This window comes from Protopterus annectens, chromosome 7.part1, assembly GCF_019279795.1.
Source record: "Protopterus annectens isolate FY-2018-M chromosome 7.part1, PAN1.0, whole genome shotgun sequence".
Classification (NCBI taxonomy): domain Eukaryota; kingdom Metazoa; phylum Chordata; order Ceratodontiformes; family Protopteridae; genus Protopterus; species Protopterus annectens.
Window position 1 is genome coordinate 424,932,768 of NC_056740.1, and position 27,499 is coordinate 424,960,266.

Sequence of the window (27,499 nt, forward strand, 5' to 3'; positions counted from 1 at the left end):
GATAGTTACGGACCTTAGGGTTAGGGTGTGGGTTAAGGTAAGTGCATAGATAGGTAATGTATGTAAGGTTTAGTGTAGTGTTAGAAGTAGGATTTGGTTTGTGTATGTATGTGTTTTATTTATTATGTTTCTGTATGTAGTATGTAGTGCATGGTGGTGTTGGCCGACTATGACGGTTCGAGGTTTGATAATTCGCGGTTTAGAAGGGTTGACATATTTGCAGTTTGACCTTTGTGTGTTGGCATTGTGGTGTTCGATGTTAACGGGATTCAATAACGTAATATAGACCCAATTCTGAAATATTTATACACTCCCTCTTGCTCAAGTTCTTTTATATCACATTCTTGTCCTAAACTGATGTTTTCTTTGCACTGCAATTTTCTTGCTTTAAAGGTTGCTTTTGCACACTTATGAAGACCGAATGACATTCTTACATCATTTGAAAAAGTTTAGACTACTTGCAGTTATGTTTTCAGTTCCTCATCTGATGAGCTACACAGTTTTAAATCACTGACAAAGACAAGATGAGAAGTCTTTACACTTAGTTGTTTTCTAGGAGCCAAATTATAGCCATGGTCTAATCTGTTAAGTAGACAGCTTAATGAGTTAAAAGCAAGACAGAATAGTAGAGGTGACAGGGAGTCACCCTGGAATATCACCCTTTGGATTTTTATCTCTGGAATAATAATTTGCCCTTTATCATGGCTTAATTGCAAAGTGGTCTGCCACTGTCTCGTGGTCACTGTAATGTAATTGATCAGTGTAGGATGTATCTTATGCATTTTTAAGCACTCTTTTATCCATGAACGTGGGATACTATCAAAAGCTTTTTTGTAGTCTATCCATGCCATACTTAGATTCTTCCCCTTTTTACAGTTCTCCATTATGACTTTATTTAGCAACAGATGAGCCTTTGTTCCGTATGCTTTTCTTTTATTGCCCTTTTGTTCTATTGCCATAGGTTCATAGGTTGGTACTAGGCTATTGGCCCTAGGGCCTATACAAGCCTAGCCATAACAATTCCCTGGCTATTTCTTCCCACTCTATTTACTTCCCTGGACCCCTGTCTAGCAGCGCAACTGACATGATCCCCGGGGTGAATTTCCTTTCTCCCATCCAATCGTCAAGGTTCCTTTTGAAGAGGGCCAAAGAGGCGCTCTACTTGACATGTATGAGCAGTCTATTCCAGAGTCTGGGGAGTCTCTGGGTCAGGAACCTATCCCTCCAGCATGTTTTGTTTATTGTGATGACAAGGTTAAGATCCCTGGAGCATGTGGCTCTGAGGGATTAAGATTTTGTAAAGTGTAGCATGTCCAACAGCTCTGGGTTTGACATGGCCTTGTATGTTAAGCAGAGATCACCTCTGAGTAGATGATATGCGACAGAGTTTAGCTGAAGTTTTCTTCTAAATGACTATAAACTCTGTTGGCATCAATTCCTGTGTATAGTTTATACGTCGCTGGAAGGCAAGTTATTGGTCTATAATTTTTAGGGTAGCTTGCAGGTTCACCCTTATGTAGGAGCATTGTTTTTCCTGTTGTTAGCTAGGTTGGTAGGTTGGTGTCTGCTTGGGGTGTGTGTATAAATAGTTCTTACCCATGGCTAAATATTCATGCAAAGATGTTAATACTTTTAACCAGAAGTTAGGTAGTGCATCTGGGCCTGGGGTTTTCCAGTTAGAGGCTTTTCTTAACATTGTTTTAATCTCTCTGGCTGTTACTTCATCCCATTTCATATCCTGTACCTTTAAACTTCTTATTCTTTCTTTTACTTCTTCTGTCCATTTAGCATCTTTGTTATGTTCCACAGGATCTTCATAAATACTTCTCCAAAATGTATATTTCTTTTTTTGGGTAGTCTTTCAATTCCTTTTACCTTGTTTCCCAATTCTTTATAAAACTTTTTGGGTTCATCAATAAACTGCTTATTTTGTACTTTTCCTTTAAATTTATATGTGTATCTTCTACGTTTTTCTGGCTATGCTGATATTTTTATTTTATTATTTGTGATATTGCATGATAGATCCTGATCTGTTATAATATTGTGCATTGCTTTTATCACGTCTATCTTTCTGAGTATTTTTGTTGATCTGTTCCCTCTTCTACACTACTCTAACAGAGACACTTCTTGTCTTATCTGCTTTATAGTTTAGTTCTTGTCTTAACTCCTTATTAGAGTACCTAGTGGTGTTTTTGGCATTGTCACTATGACATGTCGACAAGCTGCAGAGTTACCCAAAGGAAGGGAATAAAAAAGCAGGAATGGGCCCTTCAGGAAATGGCCATTGATCTGCATCACAGAAGGTGGACAGTATGAGAGGAGGCATGAAAAGACAGGGTAGGGATACATTTCAGAATGGGCCCTTCAGGAAATGGCCATTGATCTGTATCACAGAAGGCGGACAGTATGACAGGAAGCATGAAAAGACAGGGTAGGGATACATTTCAGAATGGGCCCTTCAAGAAATGGCCTTTGATCTGTATCACAGAAGGTGGACAGTATGACAGGAAGCATGAAAAGACAGGGTAGGATACATTTCAGAATGGGCCCTTCAGGAAATGGCCATTGATCTGTATCACAGAAGGCGGACAGTATGACAGGAAGCATGAAAAGACAGGGTAGGGATACATTTCAGAATGGGCCCTTCAGGAAATGGCCATTGATCTGTATCACAGAAGGTGGACAGTATGACAAGAAGCATGAAAAGACAGGGTAGGGATACATTTCAGAATGGGCCCTTCAGGAAATGGCCATTGATCTGTATCACAGAAGGTGGACAGTATGACAGGAAGCATGAAAATGCAGGATAGGGATACATTTCAGAATGGGCCCTTCAGGAAATGGCCATTGATATGTATCACAGAATGTGGACAGTATGACAGGAAGCATGAAAAGACAGGGTAGGGATACATTACAGAATGGGCCCTTCAGGAAATGGCCATTGATCTGTATCACAGAAGGAGGACAGTATGACAAGAAGCATGAAAAGACAGGGTAGGGATACATTTCAGAATGGGCCCTTCAGGAAATGGCCATTGATCTGTATCACAGAAGGTGGACAGTATGACAGGAAGCATGAAAATGCAGGATAGGGATACATTTCAGAATGGGCCCTTCAGGAAATGGCCATTGATATGTATCACAGAATGTGGACAGTATGACAGGAAGCATGAAAAGACAGGGTAGGGATACATTACAGAATGGGCCCTTCAGGAAATGGCCATTGATCTGTATCACAGAAGGAGGACAGTATGAGAGGAGGCATGAAAAGACAGGGTAGGGATACATTTCAGAATGGGCCCTTCAGGAAATGGCCATTGATCTGTATCACAGAATGTGGACAGTATGACAAGAAGCATGAAAAGACAGGGTAGGGATACATTTCAGAATGGGCCCTTCAGGAAATGGCCATTGATCTGTATCACAGAAGGTGGACAGTATGACAGGAAGCATGAAAAGACAGGGTAGGATACATTTCAGAATGGGCGATCTGTATCACAGAAGGTGGACACATGACACAGAAGATGAAAAAGACAGGGTAGGATACATTACAGAATGGGCCCTTCGATCTGTATCACAGAAGGTGGACAGTATGACAGGAAGCATGAAAAGACAGGGTAGGATACATTTCAAAATGGGCCCTTCAGGAAATGGCCATTGATCTGTATCACAGAAGGTGGACAGTATGACAGGAAGCATGAAAAGACAGGGTAGGGATACATTTCAGAATGGGCCCTTCAGGAAATGGCCATTGATCTGTATCACAGAAGGTGGACAGTATGACAGGAAGCATGAAAAGACAGGGTAGGGATACATTTCAGAATGGACCCTTCAGGAAATGGCCATTGATCTGTATCACAGAAGGCGGACAGTATGAGAGGAAGCATGAAAAGACAGGATAGGGATACATTTCAGTTGACTATGACAATTATCCAAGATCAACCAACAGTCAGACGAGCTGAAGGAAACGAATACAAAAAAATGGAGACTTGGAGGAAACTGCCACTCAGCACTCTGAGAAACTACAGGAACACTTGGAGGAATTATGCAAAATTAAGTGTAGGCTTACAGCAGCAGAAGCATTTGAGAAGGCCCTGGAAGATATATATCAAGATTCTGAGGATTGGGCACATCAGAAAAAACTTAGATTTAACAGTATTCTGGAGGCAGTTAAATCTACTAACTTAAGCTCTTCATGCAAGTTAAAACATCAGAATGGTCTGGTATTCCTTTACAGGAGGTGTTAATAGAAAGGACCTAGAGGATATTTACACCACTTTAAGCTAAGAAACGTTTCTCTTGCCCCGTATTGATACTTTTTCAACTTTCGAATTTAAGGAGAGAGTTCAGCTAGCAATGGGCCCAGAGAATACTATCTGGTTACGTGCCTTAACAATTTTGTGTGAAATGATTATTGCATTGTTACATGGTACCAGAGAACTGCTTTTCTCACAGCCACTACTTTAGCTATACAAAGAAAGATAAAATTTCATTTTACTGTATCTGGTGGTTTTAAAACTTATGCACCTGGGAGAGTTTGTAAATTTTTTTAATCACAAAGAAGCGGTAAACAGACTGCAATCATTATTCTTAAATGCAGTGTGGAAGAGGGAGGATTGTCTCCTCAACAGGAAGCATGATCTTCCATCCCTGTACTAGACCACAGGATCCAAACTGGAATGATGCAGCCTTTTCCAGTAGGAAGCAACATGAAAGACTGGTTCTTTCCTCCATTGAAACAACTGCTAACTTTAATGACTGTGCAAACAGTTATGGTGATATTGCTACTTAGCCGGCTCTTAGGTTAGACTTTCAATTAGAGCTCAGGAGTAGTCTGTAACAGCTCTTACCTATTGAAAAAAATGGAAAATTGAATAAATATTTTTCTCTGTGCGATAACCTTCTTTGGGACTTGTCACTCTGTAATGCTTGAAGATAGTAAAACCAGGGTCTATATTATACATCGAAGCTTCAGGTAGTTGAAGACCTAAAGCTCAACATGTAAACAGGGAAAGCTGAAAATCGTGAACAGCCACTTCCATGAATTTTTTAACAGGGAAAAAAATTGCTTGACTGTTATGGGGAATTTGCCCCTTTCTCCAATGTAGAGCAATCTCAGAGTTGGTATATTTAGTTAGGGGGGTATGGGGGCACATTTGGGTTTGAAAGTTTGTTTTTTTTTGTTTTGGGGCCGATCGATTCCTTTCCCTGTGCAGAAGTGGCCGTTCGTGGTTTTGAGCTTTTGCTATTTACGTATCGAAGTTTAGATATTCAGTTACCTGAAGCTTCGATGTTATAATATAGACCCCAAAATAACATGGTGGGGGGCTGTTGGGTGCAAATTTGAGAACTCTACTCAGAGTTGTAGACTTTGATGGTGTTTCTGGCTATGGATCTTTTCATTACGCTGCTTTTGAGCTTTCGCTATTTACGTATCAAAGTTTAGATATTCAGTTACCTGAAGCTTCGATGTTATAATATAGACCCCAAAATAACATGGTGGGGAGCTGTTGGGTGCAAATTTGAGAACTCTACTCAGAGTTGTAGACTTTGATGGTGTCTGTGGCTATGGGTGTTCTCATTACGCTGCTTCTTCATCCCATTCCTATTTAGAAATAGCCGTGGAGAATTTCTGTCTATTAGGTTTCTCTAATTTGATCTGGTAGCTCTCAGGCTGACGATAACTAGCCATTCATTTCAGGCAATGAGCATGCCAGAGGCAATGGGTAGAGACAAATATTGATGGATTTTGACCAAATGGATGGCGCAGTGGTGCAGCGGTAGCATTGTTACCTCACAGCAAGAGGTTCTCCGATTTGATTCTTGGCTGGAATGTCTTCTGTGCGTAGTCTGCATATCCTCCCTGCATTCGTGTGGGTTTCCTCTGAGTGCTCTGGTTTCCTCCTACGTTTCAAAGATGTGTGTGGAGCATTTATCCTCAGACCTCCCATGAAAATTGGCTTCATTCCAAGTCGGACTTTCCCGGTAAACAAATGTTAAATAAATAAATAAATTAATTAATTACATATTGGGCTAAACATCCCTTTTTTACTTGGTCAGAACCTAATGGGGTTTAATCTAATTTCTCAGACTTTGAATGGATAACATTCCCCAGTTAAAGGTGACAAAGTATATTTGTATTTGGAAAAGTATATGACTGTATAATGTTACAGGTGATGTATTTAAACTCCCAGGAACATAAAAAATTATTGAAATCCAGATACTTGGATGGTTATTTTGCATCATGTCAAGAAGGGAAGACCAGGAAAATAGGCATTTTGATAGATACAAGAGTCCACTTTAAGTACCAGGGTTACTTATCAGACAAAGCAGACAGATCTGTGCCCCATAAGGTTTGGCTTGGGAATAAAAAAATACCTTGTTAAGTATATATATATATATATATATATATATATATATATATATATATATATATATATATATATACTTCTCCAGGTTTAATTCTCCTGTGGCTTCATTGGAATTTTTCAATAAAAGTTGCTTTGGAAAAAAAAAAAATATATGAATTCTGCAAAAGGGTCTGCTGTTATAAAAATAATTCCTTTTGTCATTGCCTCTCAATGTTGGCACTGAATCTAAAATAATATGAATTATTTTAACTCCTACTGAGTCTTAACTTTTGTTTTTGTATCTTAAATAACTTTAAATTTGATTACACTGGGACATTGATAATTTTGTTTAGATTACCCAAATAACCATTATACACACACACACACACATATATATATATATATATATATATATATATATATATATATATTCACTTCATAATCTCAAACTACAGAAATATCGAAATTCAGTATCACGAAACTATTAAGTCAAATTCCCTAAACACCGAACATACACAAACCTGACACCCAAAATCGCGAATCTACAAAATCCCGGAAAACACACATCACGCACTACAAAACACATACATACACGAATGTAATACCTCCCAACACTTCCCTACAAAAAACATAACACACACGCACACAACCAAACACATACACACACCTGCCCTTAGTATATGCAGTGGGGCACGCCTCCCTGCACCACCCCATACCCCCAACTTATATATACTAACTGCGAGGTCGCACAACACTCCATAACACACACAACGCCAGCACCGCAAATTCCACCCCCCCCGCACAAACACACATCACATACACACAAACACCAGCACTCCCAACACTAGCACATTCACAAAAACTAGATAGATTGTTACAAAAATTTCGACAAAGCAAACGAATGAACACTGATGGTCTAGTCCAAGTAGCTTAGGAAAATACGGACACCAAAATTAGCACTTTCATTCACTTTATTTCTCGTGAACTTCTTCAGAAACAATTTGAACTCCACCCTATAAGCACTTTATATAATGATAAAATTGATCACATGTTAAATGATGTCCTAAATAATTAATTTCATGTAAAAAATTAATTTCATATAAAAAAATAAAATAATCACTATTGTATTACACTTATATGTAATTAAAATGTTTGGTATATGTATCTTATGTATTATATAACATTTTGTATAACTTTAACATGTGATCAATTTTATCATTATATAAAGTGCTTATAGGGTGGAGTTCAAATTGTTTCTGAAGAAGTTCACGAGAAATAAAGTGAATGAAAGCGCTAATTTTGGTGTCCGTATTTTCCTAAGCTACTTGGACTAGACCATCAGTGTTAATTCGTTTGCTTTGTCGAAATTTTTGTGACAATCTATCTAGTTTTTGTATTGGAGGTGTCATCGTGGTTCAGTTCATTTTAAGCTAGTGAGAGTATGTCACAGGACACGCTTTTAAATTTATCCACCCATCCTGTTCCAGACAGTTTTGCTCAATTTTCAGAGCAAATTACAAGTGTAATAACAACTGCCATTCAAAGGGGGCTTGAAAGTACTGTTACCAGTAGTGTCGGATCTACTGAGGGACAAAATGGTTCTGGACATTGTCGGAAGGATTTACATAATACACTGGATATGGAGGTTGATGGGACACGGTCTGGAGAATCACCATCAAGTCCTAACAGTGTTTTGGAGCATATTTTACAAACAACTAAAAATCCGTTTGCTGACATTGCAGAATTCAAAGCAATTGGTTCCATAAGTAAAGAACTTACTTCGAATTCAATGTTCAAACAAAAAACTTGCAAACAAACTATTTATGAGTTGGAAAAGTTAACTTTGAAATATGTTATGTTGGACATTGAAATTAGTTATCTAACTGAATGTATTAAACAAAAATATGTTTCATAGTTTAGTACTAGGCTATCTGCCCTGGGGCATTTGTAAGCCTAGCCATAGTGATGTGGCTTTTGCCACCCCATGAAATGGTACAAAAATGTACAGAATAAATTTAGAATACTGTGCCTCTGTCTAGTAGTGACACAATGAATGTCCCCTTATATAATAGAATTAGTTTACTGTGCCCCTGTCTAGCAGTGACACAGATGTGACCCCTGGGGTAAACTTACGATCTCCCATCCACTCATCAAGATCTCTCTTGAAGAGAGTCAGTGAGGGGCTCTGCCTAATACGAACTGGGATCTTGTTCCAAAGCATGGGAAGCCTCTGGGTTATGAATCTATCCCTCCAGCATGTTCTATTCATACTTGTGCCGAGGTTTAAGTCTTTAGCTCTCGTGGTCCTGATAGATTTGGATTTTTTGAGGTGGAGCATGTCCATCAGATCCTGATTGGACATGGCCTTGTACGTCAGGCAGAGATCACCTCTGAGCAGGCGGTATGCTACTGAATAGAGCTGAAGTTTCTTTAGTCTGGCAGAATAAGACATATGTTGGAGACCCTTGATCCTCTTGGTGAGGTACTTTTGTGGTCTCTCCAGCTGTTGCAAATGCCGGGTGAGGTACATACCAAATGGGGCATTGTACTCAATCATGGGTCTGATGAGGGAGGAGTATAGGGGTACAATGACATCCTTGGATCTGGATGTGAATCCCTTCATGATGAGGTGTGCAAGGTAGAATGTTTTTCTAACCACTTTGGCAACGTGGGTGTCAAATGAGAGGTCGCTGTCGACTTGGGTCCCTAGGTCTCTGATTACTTTTTCCGTACTCAGTGGGTTGCTGTCTATGTGATAAGTTGTGGGTACTTTGTTTTTCCCAAAGGGGATGACTATACATTTTTTGGCGTTTAGTTTAAGGCCGTGACTCCGGCACCAGTTGTCCGTTTCTGTGAGGCCTTTTTGTGGGATGTATGTGTCCGCTGGTGTATCGACTATGGCGCCTAGTTTGCAGTCATCTGCGAACTTTGTCAGCCACAACCCTCCCATGTTTGCATTAACATCTGAGAAATAAATGCTGAACAAGAGGGGTCCCAGGACAGATCCTTGTGGGACACCACCTGTGACTGGCTTTGAGTCTGACATTGCTCCAGCGATTTTAACTTTATGGGTTCTGTCCTTTAGCCAGTTTGCAACCCATCTAGTGACATAAGGGTTTACGTTTAAGCTGTTGAGCTTATCTATGATGCCTGAGTGGGGTATTGTGTCGAAGGCCTTAGCCAAGTCCAGGTAGGCTGTATGGACTGCTTTGCCCTCATCAATGGCTCTAGTGACTGTTTCGAAAAAGTCAACCAGGTTCAAAAGGCAGGATCGGCCCTTTACAAAGCCAAACTGGTTGGGGTCAAGTGTGTGTAGGTCCCCTATGTCTCTGTTTATGAGTTCCATAATGATTCTTTCCATAGCTTTGCAGACCAGGCTGGTTAAGCTTATGGGGCGGTAGTTCCCAGGGTCTGTAGAGGTACCCCCTTTGTGGAGTGGGACCACTGTTGCTGTACGCTAGTGTTCAGGTACATATCCTATAATAAGGCTAAGGTTAAATAGCATTTTTATGTGCGGGTTTAGCTCCTCTTGGAGTTCATGTAGCACGCAACCCGGGGTACCGTCAGGTCCCATTGATGCTGTGTTTTTAGCTTCGTTTAGGGTGGTTCTCATTTGGACATCTGAGATGACAGGGAGATTACATTCAGCTGGGATAAGTATTTCTTCTTTTGGGGGTGAGGGAGGGGAGAAATTTGCACTGAACCTGTCAGCCAGAATGTTGGCAATATCTGTGGGTTCAGTGTATTTTTTGTTGTTGTGAACTAACTCTGAGCATATCTGAGTGTTTCCGCCCAGGTTTCTAACATAGCTGAAGAAGGCTTTGTGGTTATCTTTAGTGTCCTTAGTGATTTTTCTCTCAAAGTTGGCCTTGGATGTTTTTATGAGAGAACGTAGTTTTCTGCTAATGTTGATCAGAGATGTCTTCCCTTTATGGGATTTTGCTCTGACGTGCAGTAGCTTCCTTCTTTTGTTATACAATTTGTTAATGGCTGAGGTCCACCAGACAGGATGCTTGGCTTTGGTGGAGAGGGACTTGGATTTATTTGGGATTGCATGATCCATGCATTCTTGGAGATGTCCATAGAAAGCATTTGTGAAGGATTCAGCATTGTAGGATGTGGTATCCACTGTCTCAGTGGGCTTAAAGGATACCATCTCAGTCTTAAGAAGAGTGGTCTGCTTTTGAGAAGTTTTTCACTGTGGTCTTTTGTGCTGGGGGTGGAGGTGGGATATGTATATCCAGGGTGATTAGTTTGTGGTCAGATCTCACTAGTGAGGGGTATACCTCTGGTGTGGAGCATTTTGTCCCCATGTTTGTGATGATCAGGTCTAGTATATTATCTCCCCTAGTGGGAGAGGTTACTAGTTGTTCCAGTGCATTTGAATTTATGAATTCCAGGAACCTTTGGGCTAGGGTATTAGGGCTAGAATAATGTACCCAATCTATGTTTGGGTAGTTGAAGTCTCCCAGTATGATGGTATTTTGTGATACATTCATATCCTCCAATGTCTTCAGGAAGGCTGAGTGGGGTTCCTGAGATTGGGAGGGTGGTCTGTAACATGCTACCAGTTGTATAGCAGTTTTGCCTATGGTTAGTTGCACCTGTATGGTCTCTGATGCTTCATGTGTTGCTACTAACCTGGAGGTGTAGGTGTCCTTGATGAATATGGACACTCCCCCTCCCTTTGTGGTTCCCCAATTGTGTTTCCATTGGGGATAGTCTATATTATAAACTTGTAGACATGTTTAATGACTTTGGCATCAGTTTGATGTGTGTGTTAACAGAACATTATTGCAAACAGTTAGAAGACATTAAGAATCGAATGAACAACCTGGATAAAAAGATTAAGAACTTTTCTTGCTTTTCCATGTTTAACAGTTTATATTGTGGTATTGCAGCAAAGGCAGATAGGTAAAGAGCCACAAAAGTGGCAAGAAAACAAAAGAAACTAAAACAAGACATTTTAGCCTATGGAAATAAGACTGCATATATTGTGAACAATAACAACTCCACGAGTGTTCACAGTGGCAACATGAACACTGAAACTGTTACTAATGGAAACAATTCTATTACATGTACTAATTTGAATTGTATTGACAATAATAACTCACAAAGTTCCCTTGGTGGTAACAATAGTGATGTTGTAATGAATGACCAAAATGGTGAAACGTCAGACATGCATAAAACCACAAATGGTACTACTAATTCTATTGTTAACGAATGGGTAAGCACTTCTAATAGTGGGGCCCCTTTTTTGGTGGACAAACAGGGAAACAAGAGAGGACCAACTTGGTCAAAAGTAGTGCAGAACAAGGGGAAGGGAAGAGGCAGGAGCAGAAAGAAATGGTAATTGAATGTAATTCTACCGGATATGACATACAAATTCATAATTTATCGTGTGGTTCTTCCACAGCCTACAATTGAACTCCTAAAGAAAGGTTTTTCTTTCATTCCCAGTAATTATTTCAATATAGCTAGAACTATTGTTGATTTTAGACTAGCTTTAAGAAATTTGAATTTAAAATACATCATGCATGATATTAATTGTAGTACTCCTAATATAGGTCCTAAAAATGTTAGTACCTATAATCCACCATTGATAGGTACGCTCCAAGTATTTCAAAATATTTGTGAAGCAGGCTTTAGAGCCATAAAACCCAATAGGAATATGAGAAATTTAAGAGAATTGGAAGTAAAGGCACTGAAAACTCTTAGTGAAAATAGTCAGTTAAGAGTAATGAAGGCCGATAAGGGGGGTAAAATAGTTATTATGGATAAAAAAGATTATAATAGTTCTATAGAAGATATGTTAACTGATAACAAGACATCAGAGTTTTTTAAGACTAGATACATGTTTATTTGATATGTTTTGTCAGGGTGAATTAGATCACCAAAGCTATATGTATTTACAAGTTCAACACCCAAAAATGGCGGATCTTTTTGGTATCCCAAAAATACAAAAGAACAGGCTTAATCCCCCCTTTAGACCGATTATATCAGCCACTAAATCTAAGACTGAAACTCTCTCTACTTGATTGGATTACATTCTTAATCCTATTATGCAAACCTCAAAATATTATTTAAAACATTCTTGACATCTGCTAGAATTATTAAGAGATTTGGAATTACCAAATGAAGAATTTTGTTTTGCATCTTTGGACATTGTGTCATTGTGCACAGGTATTGATCAAGAAATAGGAGTAGAATTCTTAAGAGAATATTTAACTGAAAACAGTACTTTAAATAATATTAAAATAAATACAGTTTGTACCTTGATGGAATTAGTACTTGACAACATTTTTTTCAGATTCAATAATGAATTATACAAACAAATTGCGGGGGTTGCAATGGGAGCAAAAGTTGCTCCAGCATATGCTAACCTTGTAATGGCCAATTGGGAAGGTAAGTTTATTGACAACAGTAATTTTGGTGAAAACATTTTGTTTTACCGTCATTACATTGACGATTTATTTTTCCTTTGGCATGGTACTGCTGAAGATTTTGATAATTTTTTAACATATCTGAACAGTACCACAAATTTTTTGAAGTTTTCCATAGGAGGGTACAGTCAAAGTTTAAATTTTCTTGATTTGCATTTGACTTATGATGTAACATCTAAACAGTTTATTAGTAAGATCTATAGAAAGTCCACATTTGCAAATCAATATTTGCATAGAGAAAGCCTACATCCACTACATATGAAAAAAGGAGTGGTTAAGGGACAACTTATTAGGCTTAGTAGATTAACATCGCAGAATGAAATCTTTATTAAAGAGATGAAGATTCTAAGAACATTCTTTGTGGCAAGAAGTTATGATGTGTTATGGTTAGAATCTATTGAAAATGAAGTAATGGGTTTAAGAAAGGACAAAGCTTGTCCCATTTTGTCTTTTCAAATACAACTTTCTAAATCTAACAATGTACAGGATAGAAATGTGGTTGTTTATAACAAAGAATTCTTATGTGCATTTGTTTTACCTATTACAAATGAAATGTGGTCTATCAAAAATATTATAATTGAGAATTGGAAGGTATTACTTGGTAATCAGGACTTGATAAAAATTATAGGCAAACGACCTAACTTTACATTTAAGAAAACTAATAATATTAAAAGTTTGTTAGAATGGGGAGCAAACAGAAGTGATGCTGTTAGAGAAAGAAAAATTCTAATAAAAGGGACCTATGCATGTAACAAATGTAGACAATGTAGATACATAAGTAATTCTTCGTCAGTTGAATTTTATCATACTGGAAAGATATATTGGTCAAAAAATTATTACACTTGTAACAGTGAGATGGTGGTTTATATAGCTCAGTGTCTTTCATGTCCAAGCTACTACATAGGTATGACTACAAGATGACTTAGAAAAAGAATTAGTGAACATCTTTTAGCTATTACGAAAAAAGATTTAGCTAATGCATTAGGAAGACATTCTGTAGCATGTAACAATTTTAAGAAATGCACTTTTTCTGTTTTAGACAGTGTTTCCCAAAGAATTTTTATGGGAGATAGTAAAGTGATTCTAGAATGCAAAGAATCTCTTTGGCAGTTACATCTAGGAGCAGATTATGCTCCTGGATTAAATGAATCAATCAATATAAAATGTTTTTTACAAATGAAAAAGTAAAATGTTTGGTATATGTGTCTTATGTATTATATAACATTTTGTATAAGTGTAATACAATAGTGATTATTTTATTTTTTATATGAAATTAATTTTTTTACATGAAATTAATTATTTATGACATAATTTAACATGTGATCAATTTTATCATTATATAAAGTGCTTATAGGGTGGAGTTCAAATTGTTTCTGAAGAAGTTCATGAGAAATAAAGTGAATGAAAGCACTAATTTTGGTGTCCGTATTTTCCTAAGCTACTTGGGCTAGACCATCAGTGTTCATTCATTTACTAACACATTCACACTGCACATCACCTACCCTAACCCACACCTCAAACATCCCAACACACTCAAACACAAACAAACCCTCCCCAAAACCCTAAAAAGGTACACTTACCTAACGCACTATCCGTATCGCGGGTTTGACATTCTGCATTCGACATTTCCAGGTTTGCGGTTTCCGTCCATTCGACTTTACAGGCTCGAAATTCTAAAATTTGATATTTTAGCATTTCGAGCATGTAAAGTGAACCCAGATATATATGTGTGTATATGGATCTACGTTGATTCAACAAAAATACGTTTCTTTGAAATGTACTTCCACATTCCTGTTTTTCCAAAAGTGCATTTAGTCGAAAATGCACTTTCATGAAAAATGAACCAATGAAACCCACAACCCCCCCCAAAAAAATGACAGCAAGCACATGTATGCAGGGGGGCAAGCCCCCCACACCCTCACTACTAATATATTCTAACTCTGAGATTGCACTACAGTAGGAAAAGTGAATACTCCCTTATCCACACTGTGCAACAAGCTACAAGAACAACCTTGGTCTATGTTTGCTGATCCATCTTTTTGTGCAAGTGCATTTTTGAATAAATGCACTTTCGGAAAAAAGGGGTCACCTAACTAAGTTTCAAAGAAATGTAAATTCATTAGGTTGAGGTAGACTCATATATGGGTTACCTTCTATTTCCGAAATCTCATAAGTTCGAAGACCAGAAAACTGAGACAATAAAACTGAGGAAGTATATTCACAAAACTTTGTTAGGTTAAATCCTAGAATACTGAACTGTAAGTAGAACTTAAACTGTAAGTGATGTAAGTGTATTTTGTCCCTTTAAGAATTTATAGTAACCAGGTAAAAGAAGTATGATGGATGTTACGTTCCACAGTAGATGTGTTGCTGTGGAGGTTTATGGAGTTGTACAGAATTGAAATGATTCAGAAGTGCTAAAGATGGAATGGTATGTTTTTATATAGAACAGAGTATAGAAATTAACATGTATTGGTGTGATACAGTAAAACAAGTCCTGCTGACTGTAAAGCTGTGCTCAACCACAAACCAAGTAATATGAACAATAATGTAGAACACAGCACCACAGCAAACCAATAAAAAGCAGATGGCAAAGAGCAGTGGAAAATCCAAATAGACTTTTATTCGAACACAGGTGAGTGCTTTTGCGATAAAATCTCTTCTTCAGACCATTCAAAAAATCAGCAGCATCTCAAATATTTAAAATGCAATCAATTAAATATCTACCAATAAAAAAACATTCAAGTACAATAGCCATAAAAATGTAAATGCACATCTTTCTTTTAAGACAGAAAACATAAAAGGCTATTACCATAAAAACACACACAGCAGTATACTTATTTAAGAAGCTTTCTTTCTTTCAGAACTGGCTTAAGAGGTACTGATTCATTCAAACTTGCACCTCTATGTGCTGATAGTTTAAGACCCTATTCTACATGAGTTTGTTAGTGCAGCTCCAAATTTTGTTTATAAAAATAAAATAATTGTTGAAAAGACAGCTTTGTTTCCCTAATACAAGTAAACTAAAGCAACCTAGTATTAGAACAACTAGTTTTGGTACCTCTATCTGTGGTAAATGTACTTTTTATAAATACATTGATGTATCCAATACATTTATATAACCAGACAATGGTAATCATTATGTTTTTAAAGTTAAAGCTAATTGTGACACTAAAAACTTAGTTTATTTAGCACAGTGTGTGACTTGGTCAAAATTGTATATAGGAAAATCTAATAGGCGACTTAAGGAACGAATTAGAGACCATTATTATTGTGCCAATAAGGGCCATAGTTATAGTGCCTTAGCTAAGCATATACAAGAGAAAGGCACTAACCTTTAGTTCAAGTTTATGGCAGCAGAAGTAATTTATGAAAGTTTTAGGTTGGGTGATATAACTAATGTCACAGAAGGGAAAGAATTAAGATGGATTCTTAAACTATCAGCACATAGAGCTGCAGGTTTGAATGAATCAGTACCTCTTAAGCCAGTAATACAGTATCCACCTCCTGCCAGGAGGTGATTGACAGACCTACGGAAAGTTACTAGGATATTTTTCTTCCCAGTAGACATCTTTGTAAATTTGTACAATGCAAACTGACCTCTTCTTGCTGACATATCTCTCAGCCCTTTAGTGCAAGAAATATGGACAAAGCCATAAATAAGGGGGGGGGGGGACAAAGGCCCCAAAATAGGGACAATTTTTAAATATTGCTGTTATAAACTTAGAACGTTGATAGAATAACAGGTTATACATTAGCATGAAGCAAGTGTATGAAGTCTGAAACTCAAATGTCTGCTATTATTTTCTAACTTCAATCCACAATGATTTGCTAGAAATTTAAAAATTTTATGATGAACAGACGACAAATATGATGCAAACATCTGTACAGTTAATAGGACATGTCAGTAACCTTAATTCAATGTAGTTGGCTACCTAGCCCCACTAAACTGCTCTGGTTTAATCTTTTCTGGGTATGGGGTAACATCTGATTTGGTGCATCTATTTAAATTTATATAGTCTGCACATACCCTGATGCCCCTTCCCTTTTTCAGCACCAGCACAACCACTGAGGCCCAGGGACTATTGGATTTCTGGATTATTCCTAGACTGAACATCTCCTGTGTTTCCTCCTAACATTGTTTACTTGACTTAATCAGTGAGCTTGTATGCAGCCTGTCTGTTGGGTTCCTTTGTCCACATGGTGCTGCACCAGGTGACCGCACCCTGGCTTAGCAGTAAACATGTTATCAGACTCTTAAATTACTGCTGTGATTTCCTGAGACTGGACAGCTGCTGTGATGGCATTAACTCATCCACTGAAGTGTCAAACCAAGCCTCACTGAGATGATCCACCACAAAATGCTTCTGTGACTCCTCCCACAAAATGCCTCTGACTCCTCTCACAAAATGCCTCTCTAAATCCTCCCACAACCCACTGTAAATACTAGGTACTAATAGCTTTCTGTCATGGTAGGGTTTTGCAATGTAATATGGTAGAGTTTGTGGTTTTGCCTCCTGCCTAGCAACTCAATAATACAACTAACTTTATTTAACTTCCTCGCAACAGTGAAAGCCCCGCCTCATCTTTCTGCCTGTAGCTTATTCTGCCAAACAGCAACATGCATCCTCACCTTTTATCCATCAACTTATTCTTGGGCTGTTGCTGTCCTTTCATGCCAGACCTTTTCTCGCTGCTGTGTTTGTGTTGTGAGCTACTGTGCCAAACCCACAAGTTCTTCAACCTTAATCCTAAAATGCAGCATATATTTTACAACAGACTCCTTGCTGGAATCACTTTTATCCATTCAGTAATTACAGATTAAGTTTACTGGGCTCCTTGTGGACATAAGGGATCCGAGATCACAAATAAAAACTGAATTCTTTGGGCACTTATCTGTATGAGAGGTGTTGGTGTCCAGTAGTACTCTGTTTCCTGCTTAAACTGGCCCACAAATGCTCTCAGCACTGTTAAACCTTTCCACAAACTATTTGTTTATGGACATGAGGGTAAACTTGGTTTTCACTCGCAGTGTTTCTAAAACAGTTCAGTGAGTTTGACATGAAATTAGCTGTTCTGCCCAGGAGTTTTCCCTGGAAAAACAGCTTGCTAAACATTTCCGAGAGAACATTGGTGACTTGTTTGTCTCAACAGAGGAAGAAGTCATTGCATCAGAGCACCTAGCAGCATAGTTTACTGCCGCTCAGCTATATCTCTCATCTCTGGTGCTTTGGGTGTGAAGACATCCCATAATATCCATGGTTACCCACTAGAATGGATCTCTATTATATGCTTCATACCTGATTGGCCTAGAACAGGAATTACCTTACAGTTAGCCATACTGATTACCAAGAGATATATCACCCCCCTCCCCCAAGCCCTCCTTCAGGAGTCCATTCTCTGTACAATAAGCCCTTGTTCCAGAGACAGACTCCCCCTGCCCTTGAGTATGTTTACGTCCTTCATTTCAGACATGAGCTCTCAGTCCAAAAGTTCCCTCCACACTCCATAAGGCAAAGACTAACTGAACTCTAACTAGCTAGTTCCTGAATTTGGAGGAGTTTGAGTTTATTTCATGCTAGACTCAAAATTCAAAGGTAATGTTCCTGTTTGCCTAGTCATCTAGCTCTGGAAGAAGTTATCCATTTATGAAAATAGCCTTTGAATGTAAATAATAAGATTAGCGAGTGAGAGAGAGTGAGGGACAGAGAAGCAAACATCTTTATGCTCTTTTCACAACTCTGATGTTTGTTCTACTTCATAGGTTCATAGGTATATACTAAAGTAATGACCACCTGGGCCTTTTTAAGCCTAACCATGAAATCTAACCTAATCATGACCCTATCATGAGCGTTTATTAAGAAGTTGTGTGTTTGTTAGGAGGTTTCTAGAGATTATGTGGGGGTATGTTAGTTTGGGCATTACTGTCTGCCAATGTCTACCAGAGACACGGGGGCCAAACCTGGAGTAAATTATCTGATTTCCCATCCACTGGTCAAGGTCATGTTTAAACAAAGTTAGGGATGGAGTCTGTTTCACATGGGTTGGAAGACTATTCCAAAACATGGTGAAACTCTGAGACACATATCTGTCTCACCAACATATCTCACTTATGTCACAAACAAAATTTAAATCTTTGGATCTAATGGTTCTGATGCTGTTCATTTTGCAGATGTGCAAAAGGTCCATTAGAGCTGGATCCAAGGATGCCTTATACGCCAGGCATAAATTGTCTCTCAGTAACTTGTATACTGACTGAGAATAGCAGCAGGGCCTTAAGGTGACATGTATAGAACAAGATTTTTATACCCTGAATTCTCCAAGTAGGGAAACTTTGTGAACATTCCAACTGTTGCACATGTCTGGTCAGGTACATGCTGAAGGTGGCATTATACATAATGGTGGGTCTAATAAGGGCCAAATTAAGTGACACTATGACTTCCTTAGACTTGGATGCCATGCCCTTACTTATAAGTTGGGCGACATAGAAAGATTACTACCTTGACCATATGTTGGTCAAAGGCCAGATTACTGTCTATATATGTTCTCAAATCCCTGACTACTGAGTCAACTCTTAGGGGCATCTTATTGATAGAGTAATTAGCCTGGGTGGCAGTTTTCCCAAAAGGCACTGTAATGCCTTTTCTGGCACTGAGTTTTAAACCATGACTTTGGCACTGGTCATTTGTCTGTGTCAGACCCTCTTGTAGGATGTACGCGTCATGGTGGGAATCTATGATATCTCCCAATTTGCAGTCATCTTCAAACTTGGTCAGCTAAAAGCCCTTGAAAGACATGAAAGACATGAAAGCCAATAACATTTTGTTTAGCATTTAACTGTGTTTTTTTTTTTTTACTGAAAATAAAAACAACTGCTTTAATGCAACACAGCTTCCCCACAATCACCTTAACATCAGATTGTTTTCTCTCTTTCTTCTTCTTCTTCTTTCTTTAGTTATTATTTCTCTCCTTTACTCCTTTGGTCATTTAGCATTGGGAAACCAGATATCAACTAATTTTATATCAAAGGCAGTGCCAAAAGCCAATGAAATATGAGAATGCACTGGCAGGTGTGGAATGTGGTGATAGAGATAGCATCCACCCACTATACAGAGCACTGATTAAGCTTTTCATAGGGTTATAGGAGCACAGGAAGTTACTAGGCAAATGGCCATAGGGCCCTTACAAGCCTAGCGAAGTTCTACCCTTATTTCCATGATTAGCACCTAATGCCTGTGTCCAAGAGGGACCCAGGTGGAACCCCTGGGGTGAATTTATGGTTACCCATCCAATCGTCTAGATTGCATTTGAAGAGGGCCAATGAAGTGCTCTGTTTGACATAAAGTGGGAGTCTATTCCAAAGGTATGGTAACCTCCGGGAGATAAATCTGTCCCTCCAGCAGGTTCTATTAATGTCACATACCAGGTTAAGGTCTTTAGAGTGAGAAACCCTTGTACGATTTGACTTGTGGAAATGCAGCATTTCCAATAAAGCAGGGTCAGAGATTACCTTATATGCAAGGCAGAGATTGCCTCTGAGTAGTCTGTACGAAACAGAATAAAGTAACAGTGATTTCAGATGATCCACACATGACAGATGCTGAAGACCTTGAATTTTCCTTGTAAGGAACCTTTGTGGTCTATCCAGTTGCTGCAGATGCCTGTAATACTGCGTTCAGAGTTAGGGAACCCTATCAGGAAAGGGGCATCATACTGTTAAAAAGTGGCAAAACAGGATTTCCAACATATGAGGAGTATGATGAAAGCATCAGAACACCATGATTATAGAGTTACGACCTGTCCCTCTCAGGATAGTCCCCTTTTTTGGCAGTTGTGTACTGTGGAAAAAAACTGAAAAGTGTAAAATGTCCTGAGATTTTAGGACAAAAATAATTCCTTATTTTTTTTTAATAGTTACATAAAACAGTTATGTTGTATCTGAAACACCTGAATGTGATATAAAACAGCACAGGTAACTCAAATACTGCAAGAATAGACTTTTATTTTGGCAAAAAATGAAATCCTGTCCTTTACACTGCCCATGGTTATAATGTATTCTGCATTTCTACAAAAAAATGCCCCACTTTGGATATTTGAAATGTGGCAACGCTAGCCATGAATATTATTATAAGTAACACTAAGCTGTGAATATGGAAACCTGCCTTCAACTCCCTGAAGAGAAAAGAAAAAATAAACAAAGCTGCAGCACAGAACCTTCAAACCTTGAAGCAAGAGAAATAGAGGCACACTTAAAAAAGGTAAAAGGCTGTAAACAGCTAACAGGAGCATCTCAGACATACTATAAATGTATGGGCAGAAAAAGGATTGGCCACAAAGTATAATTTGATATGTGGATTAAGAGGGGAGAAATCCATCTCATAAATGCTGCCTCTAGATAATAGGGAACAATAAACACTTAATACTGGGATTGGAGAGGTCAGATGACCACATAACTACCAAACCACTATTGTTAACTGCACCTCCATTTATATCCTTCATGCCCTATCAAAAACAGAAAAAGACTGCATGACATGGCTCCCACAACCTGAACAAACTGTTTGTACCATACTGCCTTACCTATCCCCTCTACAGTGCCAGCCAGAGACTGCTAACTACACGAAGTTTTGCATGAGCAGCAAACAGTTAAATTCATAATGCAGATGCCCTAGGTATACGGAGTTGCAATAGTCTATGTGCAATGGCATTTATGACACAAATGACAACATCAACGCCCTTGGGTAGTAAGATATACTTAATTTGGGGTGCACTGACTCATTGTAAGTAGCACTAATATATGAGTGAGGAACACTGATGACACTATGGTGGCCTTTCTGTTTCACTGGGAGGATTGATTTTATGTTGTTTTCTATATCCAAATCAGTGAAAAGTTAGCAAAACAAATTTCCAGCACACTAGAAATGTACACACTACATGACAGAAGGGAAACTGAATCATAAGGATGTATTATGTCATCAGGGGGTACAGTAGATTGTATGAAATGAAACAGGAAGGATAAACCAAGTTTTGAAAAGTAGATATGTTACAGGGAGAGAGTGCAGAGGTGAAGTGAAATGAGAAGGGGCGATAAGGGGATACAAGACAACAAGTGAAGGGAAAATGAAAGACTAACATGAAGAAAGGTAAAGGTTATATAGAAATCAAGCGAGATTGTATTATCTGTAGAAAAGCTTGAGGAGGCCTGGCACAAATGTTAAAGGAAGTGGAATTATGGGATGGGATGTACGGGACCCCCAAGCTTCAGAAGAGCTGCCTCCCTCTGCTACAGTTTAACAAAAGCATTTGATAGAGTAATGACTGATTATATTCTTTATTTATTCATAGTTTCGGTCCTCATCTCTGGAGGACTTATTTTTGCTTCTCAACTTTGGTCTAGGGTGCATCAAATAGGACATTGCCCTTTAATCCAACTGTCCCTGTTACAGCTTAGAGTCTGTCCCATAGATGTGTTTACCTTTGTTCATGTTTCATCTTTATGTATATTAAACTTATGTACATTTATCTGTAGTCCTACACCTGGATTAGATTTAATTTAACTAAATTATTATTTTTTTTCCTTTTAAAGAATAAGGTGACTACTTTTTTTTATTTGGTCATATTACTTTTTGGAGTCAATGTTCTAAACTATGTATTCCATTCTAAACAGCTGGCCCCTATCATCTACTATGATTTTAGCAGGTATATCACTTGCATATTTTGTTACTAGAATTTCTTTACATAAGACTATGCCGGCAATACATACGATGAAAAGCAGTGGTTACCAAAGTAGATCCTTGAGGGACACCAACTAAAAAACTTGCTGACTAACCCATATGAAACCACGCTTAATCTGCTAGCTTGTGTCAAATCACTGATTCTATCTAAACAAAATATATTAGATGTAAATTTCTTAATGACTTTGCAGTAAACCACGGTCTACATGCTTGACTGAGATTTACAAAAACTGGGTCAACCTGCATTCTGCCATTGACACCATAGAGGTATATTTTTGAGAAGTACTCTCAGTTTGCAATCAAACAGTAATCCTTAAAGAAGGCATTTTAATGAATGTTAGAAAGCTCCAATTAAACCAGAAAATGCATAATCTGGCATAAGATATGTTTCAGGCCCTTGATGCTAAGTACAATAAAACTAATTAGCCTGCATGATGCACATAAATATATTTATCACCTTTACCTTAATATTCTGAGACTACAAGTGTAAAGTACAAGTCATTTGGTGGTATGTCTCAAATAAAGTGAAACTGAAGAAATGCCGTAAAATAGCCAAAAGTTCATCAAACTCCTTTTTGGTTATACTGGTTGGACAATGTGCCTTATTTATTTTCAAGTTTGACAGGGTAGCTTCAGTTTGACAGTTTTGAATGTCAGAACTCCTGTGTTTGTCTAATGCTCTGTCATTACTAGACATAATAGTTGAACAGTTTAGTCCCTCAAGACTAGTGGTCTCTTAAGGGAAGACCTGAGGAGGTAGGGGAAATATGGCCATGGCATCAGGGAACTTCCCCTGCTCTTTTAGATAGGTGCCATGGGATCTTTTTAGAGTCACCTGAGCTATCACTAACTCGAGCAGATTTTCTTCATATTCAAGTCAATCTTCAAACTGTGCTACAACTTCCTGTTTGTAGACATATTGCCTTTCACTCTTAAATGTCACTGCATCAGGGATGCACCATCTTGGCTTACTCCCTGTTAGAAATACAAGACCTTGCACTTTGAACTCAATAGTTAACAATTAAACTGCTGTTCCAAGAAATGACAGTGAGTTTGGCCTGACTCCACGGCTTACAGGGATAAAGCTCTGACTATGATCCAGATGACTTGTGATCCATTAGCAGCATGGACAAAAGTCAGGCCAGGTGGGGAGGACAGGAGGGAGTGGCCAACACTGGCTAACCCAGTCTGAAAGGAGAAAAGGCAGTCTGACTCACTGCACTGGTGACATCCACCAGAGGATAGGTGATCATCCACAGAGTGACAGTAAAGTCCTATACTGCAAGTGATCTGAGACTTAGCCCAGCTGTATGTGCAATAATGTGCATGCATTGCCCATGAGACAACATTACATGGAACCTGTAAATGTGCTGTGGGTAGGGCAATTTTGGAACCTACAGGCCTGGCAAAAATGAACTGCTCTCTATCACCTGGCTCTCGACTCTGGGATGCAAAAAATTGGCGTGATTAGGCTCTTCAGTCAGGAAATGAATGGCAATGGGGCTGCTGCGTGAACTAGAGCTACCTGGAGCTACCTGGCTCTTACCACATTAGGAGGAATGAATGACATTACAGCGAATAGGAAGGGCAGCCACCAGGTGAATCCTGAGGGGAAGAAGGAACTGCGAATGTGCAACTTGTTGTTACATCTTTAAACCATTTCTGTACCCCTGGATGTGGGGGATCTGTACCTCCCACACCCTTGGTACTTATGGGAGACCTGTACCTCCCACACCCCTGGTGCTTATATATACTAACTCTGAGGTCAGTGTATCTTGTAGTACAATGAATATTCTGAGATTCTGTAATCTCAGACTTAGTATATACTCCTCCACATTCTCTCTTCTCTTCTGAAATACTGACGGTTTCAGTTATGATCCTTGGACTATCAACACACATCTTTCTTAGTCATCTTAGAACGGAGAAGAAATGTCCATTACTGACCAAACTGGTCACTAACTGAGTTTCAATCTTTTCTCAGTACACTAAACCAACAAATGTCATAATACAGAAACCTGAGCTTGATGAGGCACTGTTGCTAATGTTTTGCAAGATTTGTGTAGAGCTGGAGATGTACTGACTACAGCATGAGAAGGAAAACACGGTACAGTATATTAAATCTGTCAGCAGCTGCAGGGATGTGTTCTAGACTGGTAAAATGCAGAAACCTGACCCTCATGAAAAACTACACTATAATGCATCATGTAAGATACTTTTCAGGTTATAATCATGATTGATGAAGAGTTATATTATAAAGCAACAAGTATGAAAGGTGCTACTGCAAGATCAAACACACCAAGATGAGAAATTGCATTGTATTACCTCCTCTGTAAAGATGAATTATGATGCAGTGACCCAACCTTGGTGAAGAGTTACTGTTCAGTAAGCCATTCTTGGGGAGAAGTAATATCATAGTAATACAGCCTTACTACCTTGGGAGGAATTATGCTGCAATCTTCAACCATACATAAGCTATAATGCACTAACCCAATTGTGGGAGGAGTTATGCTACAGTGACCCAACCATGGGATGACTTACAGTGCAGTAACACAATTGTGGGAGGAGTTATGCTGCAGAGGCCTAACCTTGCAAAAGAATTATGCTGCTGGTACTCACACCTGGGGAAAGTCAAAGATGTTTAACGTTATCATTGGGGGAGTAATGTTGTGACCCATCCTCGGGAGGAGCTGGAATTCAATAACATTTGGGGGGTTATGCTGGTGTGACCTAACTGTGTTAAAAGTTATGCTACATAGAGCCAGTTTTGGGAAGAGTTATTCTACACCAACCTAGTTTTTGGATGGAATCATGGCACAGTGAGTGACCTAACAATGAGAAAAACTTAGGTGCCATTAACTGTCTTTTTGGGAAAGCAAAGAAAACAGAATCAAGCCTGGGAAACAGTTAAAATATCAATATGACAGCAGAAGTCAGGAAGGAATTAACACAAAGGGGCCCTAAGTCTATGGAGGACTTATGGCAGAGTAAATACAGGGACCCAAATCCAATGGAGGACTTAAGGCAGAGCAGTATTAGACACCCTTTTTTGTCTTTTGGATATACTTAGGGTAATAAAGTGTGGTGATTCAGTGGGGCATAATGTATAGTTTGAAGATGAAAGAAAGAAATAACCACCATTTGGGAGATTTGCATTTTTCTGCTAATGCATTACATACTGCATTAATGAATATACTTCTCCCCAGGTGACCTTTGTGGGAAATTCCTTATTTGTGCACAGTTGTGGTTTAGTAAATTTTGTGTGTGGCTTCTGAGGGCTAGCTGAAAACACATGTGCAGATCTGTCATTCCTATGTATACCATAGTTCGCTATCAGGTCACTGGTATTTCAAGAGAGACAGCATCCTTGCAAATAGGTCTGTGCTCAGTTGTTTGGCTTCTGCTGTCTAAGGTTGACAACTGCTGCAGCATAAGTCCACATCTGTACAATAAATTAAATGTAATTCTAGACTGATAGAGCAAGGTAAGGTTCAGATAAAACTCACGGGTAGTGGTGGTGCCTTCAGCGGTGCCTCTATAACGTGGATTATTCCATTGAAGGTAGGAATATCCCAGGAAACAATCAACTTATTATTAACCAGTCTGGAGTCCTGTAAAGACAAGGCAATCAGTGAAGAACACAAATAATACAGTGAAAATAATCAAGCAAATAACCTGTAGTTTTGCTGCTACTCAGTTTGACACATACATTTCATATTATAAAACGGCATTACATTATATGCATGTTTACTTTATTTATTTCCATTTTTTTTAACTTGGAGATTCTGACTGGATTGTACAGAAACCATTTTTCAGTGGAGGCCTAGACAGAAATGCTCCATTACATTGCATACACTGAAGAGAAATTAATATTAATGACTTCCATTATTTACATATAAGTTTGCAGTGGTTCCCCATATGGGATATTGCATATGTGGCATACACTGTTTGGTATATTGTACATACAGTAGATATCATTGGTTGGCATGGTACAGTAATAGCAAGTTCCAATTGTTTTTATGATAGTTGGTCATTCAACAGTATAAAATTTTGTTCTTTTCCTAATAGAGATTCATATATGGGATTTTGCATACACCACACAACTTTCACTTCATTGGGGGGACGTATCAATGTGAAAACATAAGGAATAATATAAATAACCTAATACACTCACTTAAATCAGAAGTACAGTATAAAGCTAAAGCTTAGGTCAGGGGGAGGGTTAATTGAAATTACAAGGGAAAGCAGTACAGCTGTGTTGTGGGCATTGTAGAGGGTCCGGACAGCAATAGGGGGAAAGAGAGAGAGAAAAAGAAGACAGGAAGGCATTAGTAATAGGGTCAAATTTACAAGTGTATGAAGTAGATAATGTGAGCAGAAATAGAAAGAGTTAATACATTTCATGAGATATGCTAGAGAGTCTGATGACAGACTGCTTAAAAAATGAATAGGAACTAAGAAGGACATTTGTTGGAGTAAGTAGCAGAGAATTTTATTAAAATATTGTGCTATGGGAGTTTGGAGGGGGGTAAGGATAGAGTATGGTTTTCTGGCATTGTTAGATGACAGTGGATAGGAGACACTATTACAGTTACAGTGTTGTAAGCTGAGTGTTTTCAGATTGTTTATTAAAATGTGGTGACATATTATGGTGCTCTTTTAAAAGAAACCACTTACTTCATCATAAAAATGTTTATTTAAAAGACTCGCTCATCATTTATTAAAATGCAGTGTTTTTCACAGGGGGCATTGGTATTTACCCACACCAGATAGTGCACTGTCACCACGTCACAAACCATGGCACCTGGGAGTGCAAAGCCATCACCACCCATGCCATATTGTATGACGTTGTTTAATTTTTTAGCTGAGTTTCCTGGCTGGATGCTCAAGCTCATTCAGCCTAATTTTGTTTGTTTTGCTCCTGATTCTTAGGACAATCAAGACTCTTTCCCTCTTGCTCTATGGGTCTATATATCAC

The 27,499-nt window shown here is 38.5% G+C and overlaps 1 protein-coding gene across 1 annotated transcript in view; it reads right to left on the minus strand.

Moving 5' to 3' along the window:
- Positions 1 to 27,499, minus strand: part of STAB1 (stabilin 1) — a 2,761,215-nt gene that overhangs the window by 84,230 nt on the left and 2,649,486 nt on the right. The window contains exon 70 of the mRNA XM_044078505.1: positions 26,028 to 26,132. Within this exon, the coding sequence (XP_043934440.1) occupies positions 26,028 to 26,132 (105 nt within the window). The remainder of the gene's footprint in view (positions 1 to 26,027; positions 26,133 to 27,499) is intronic.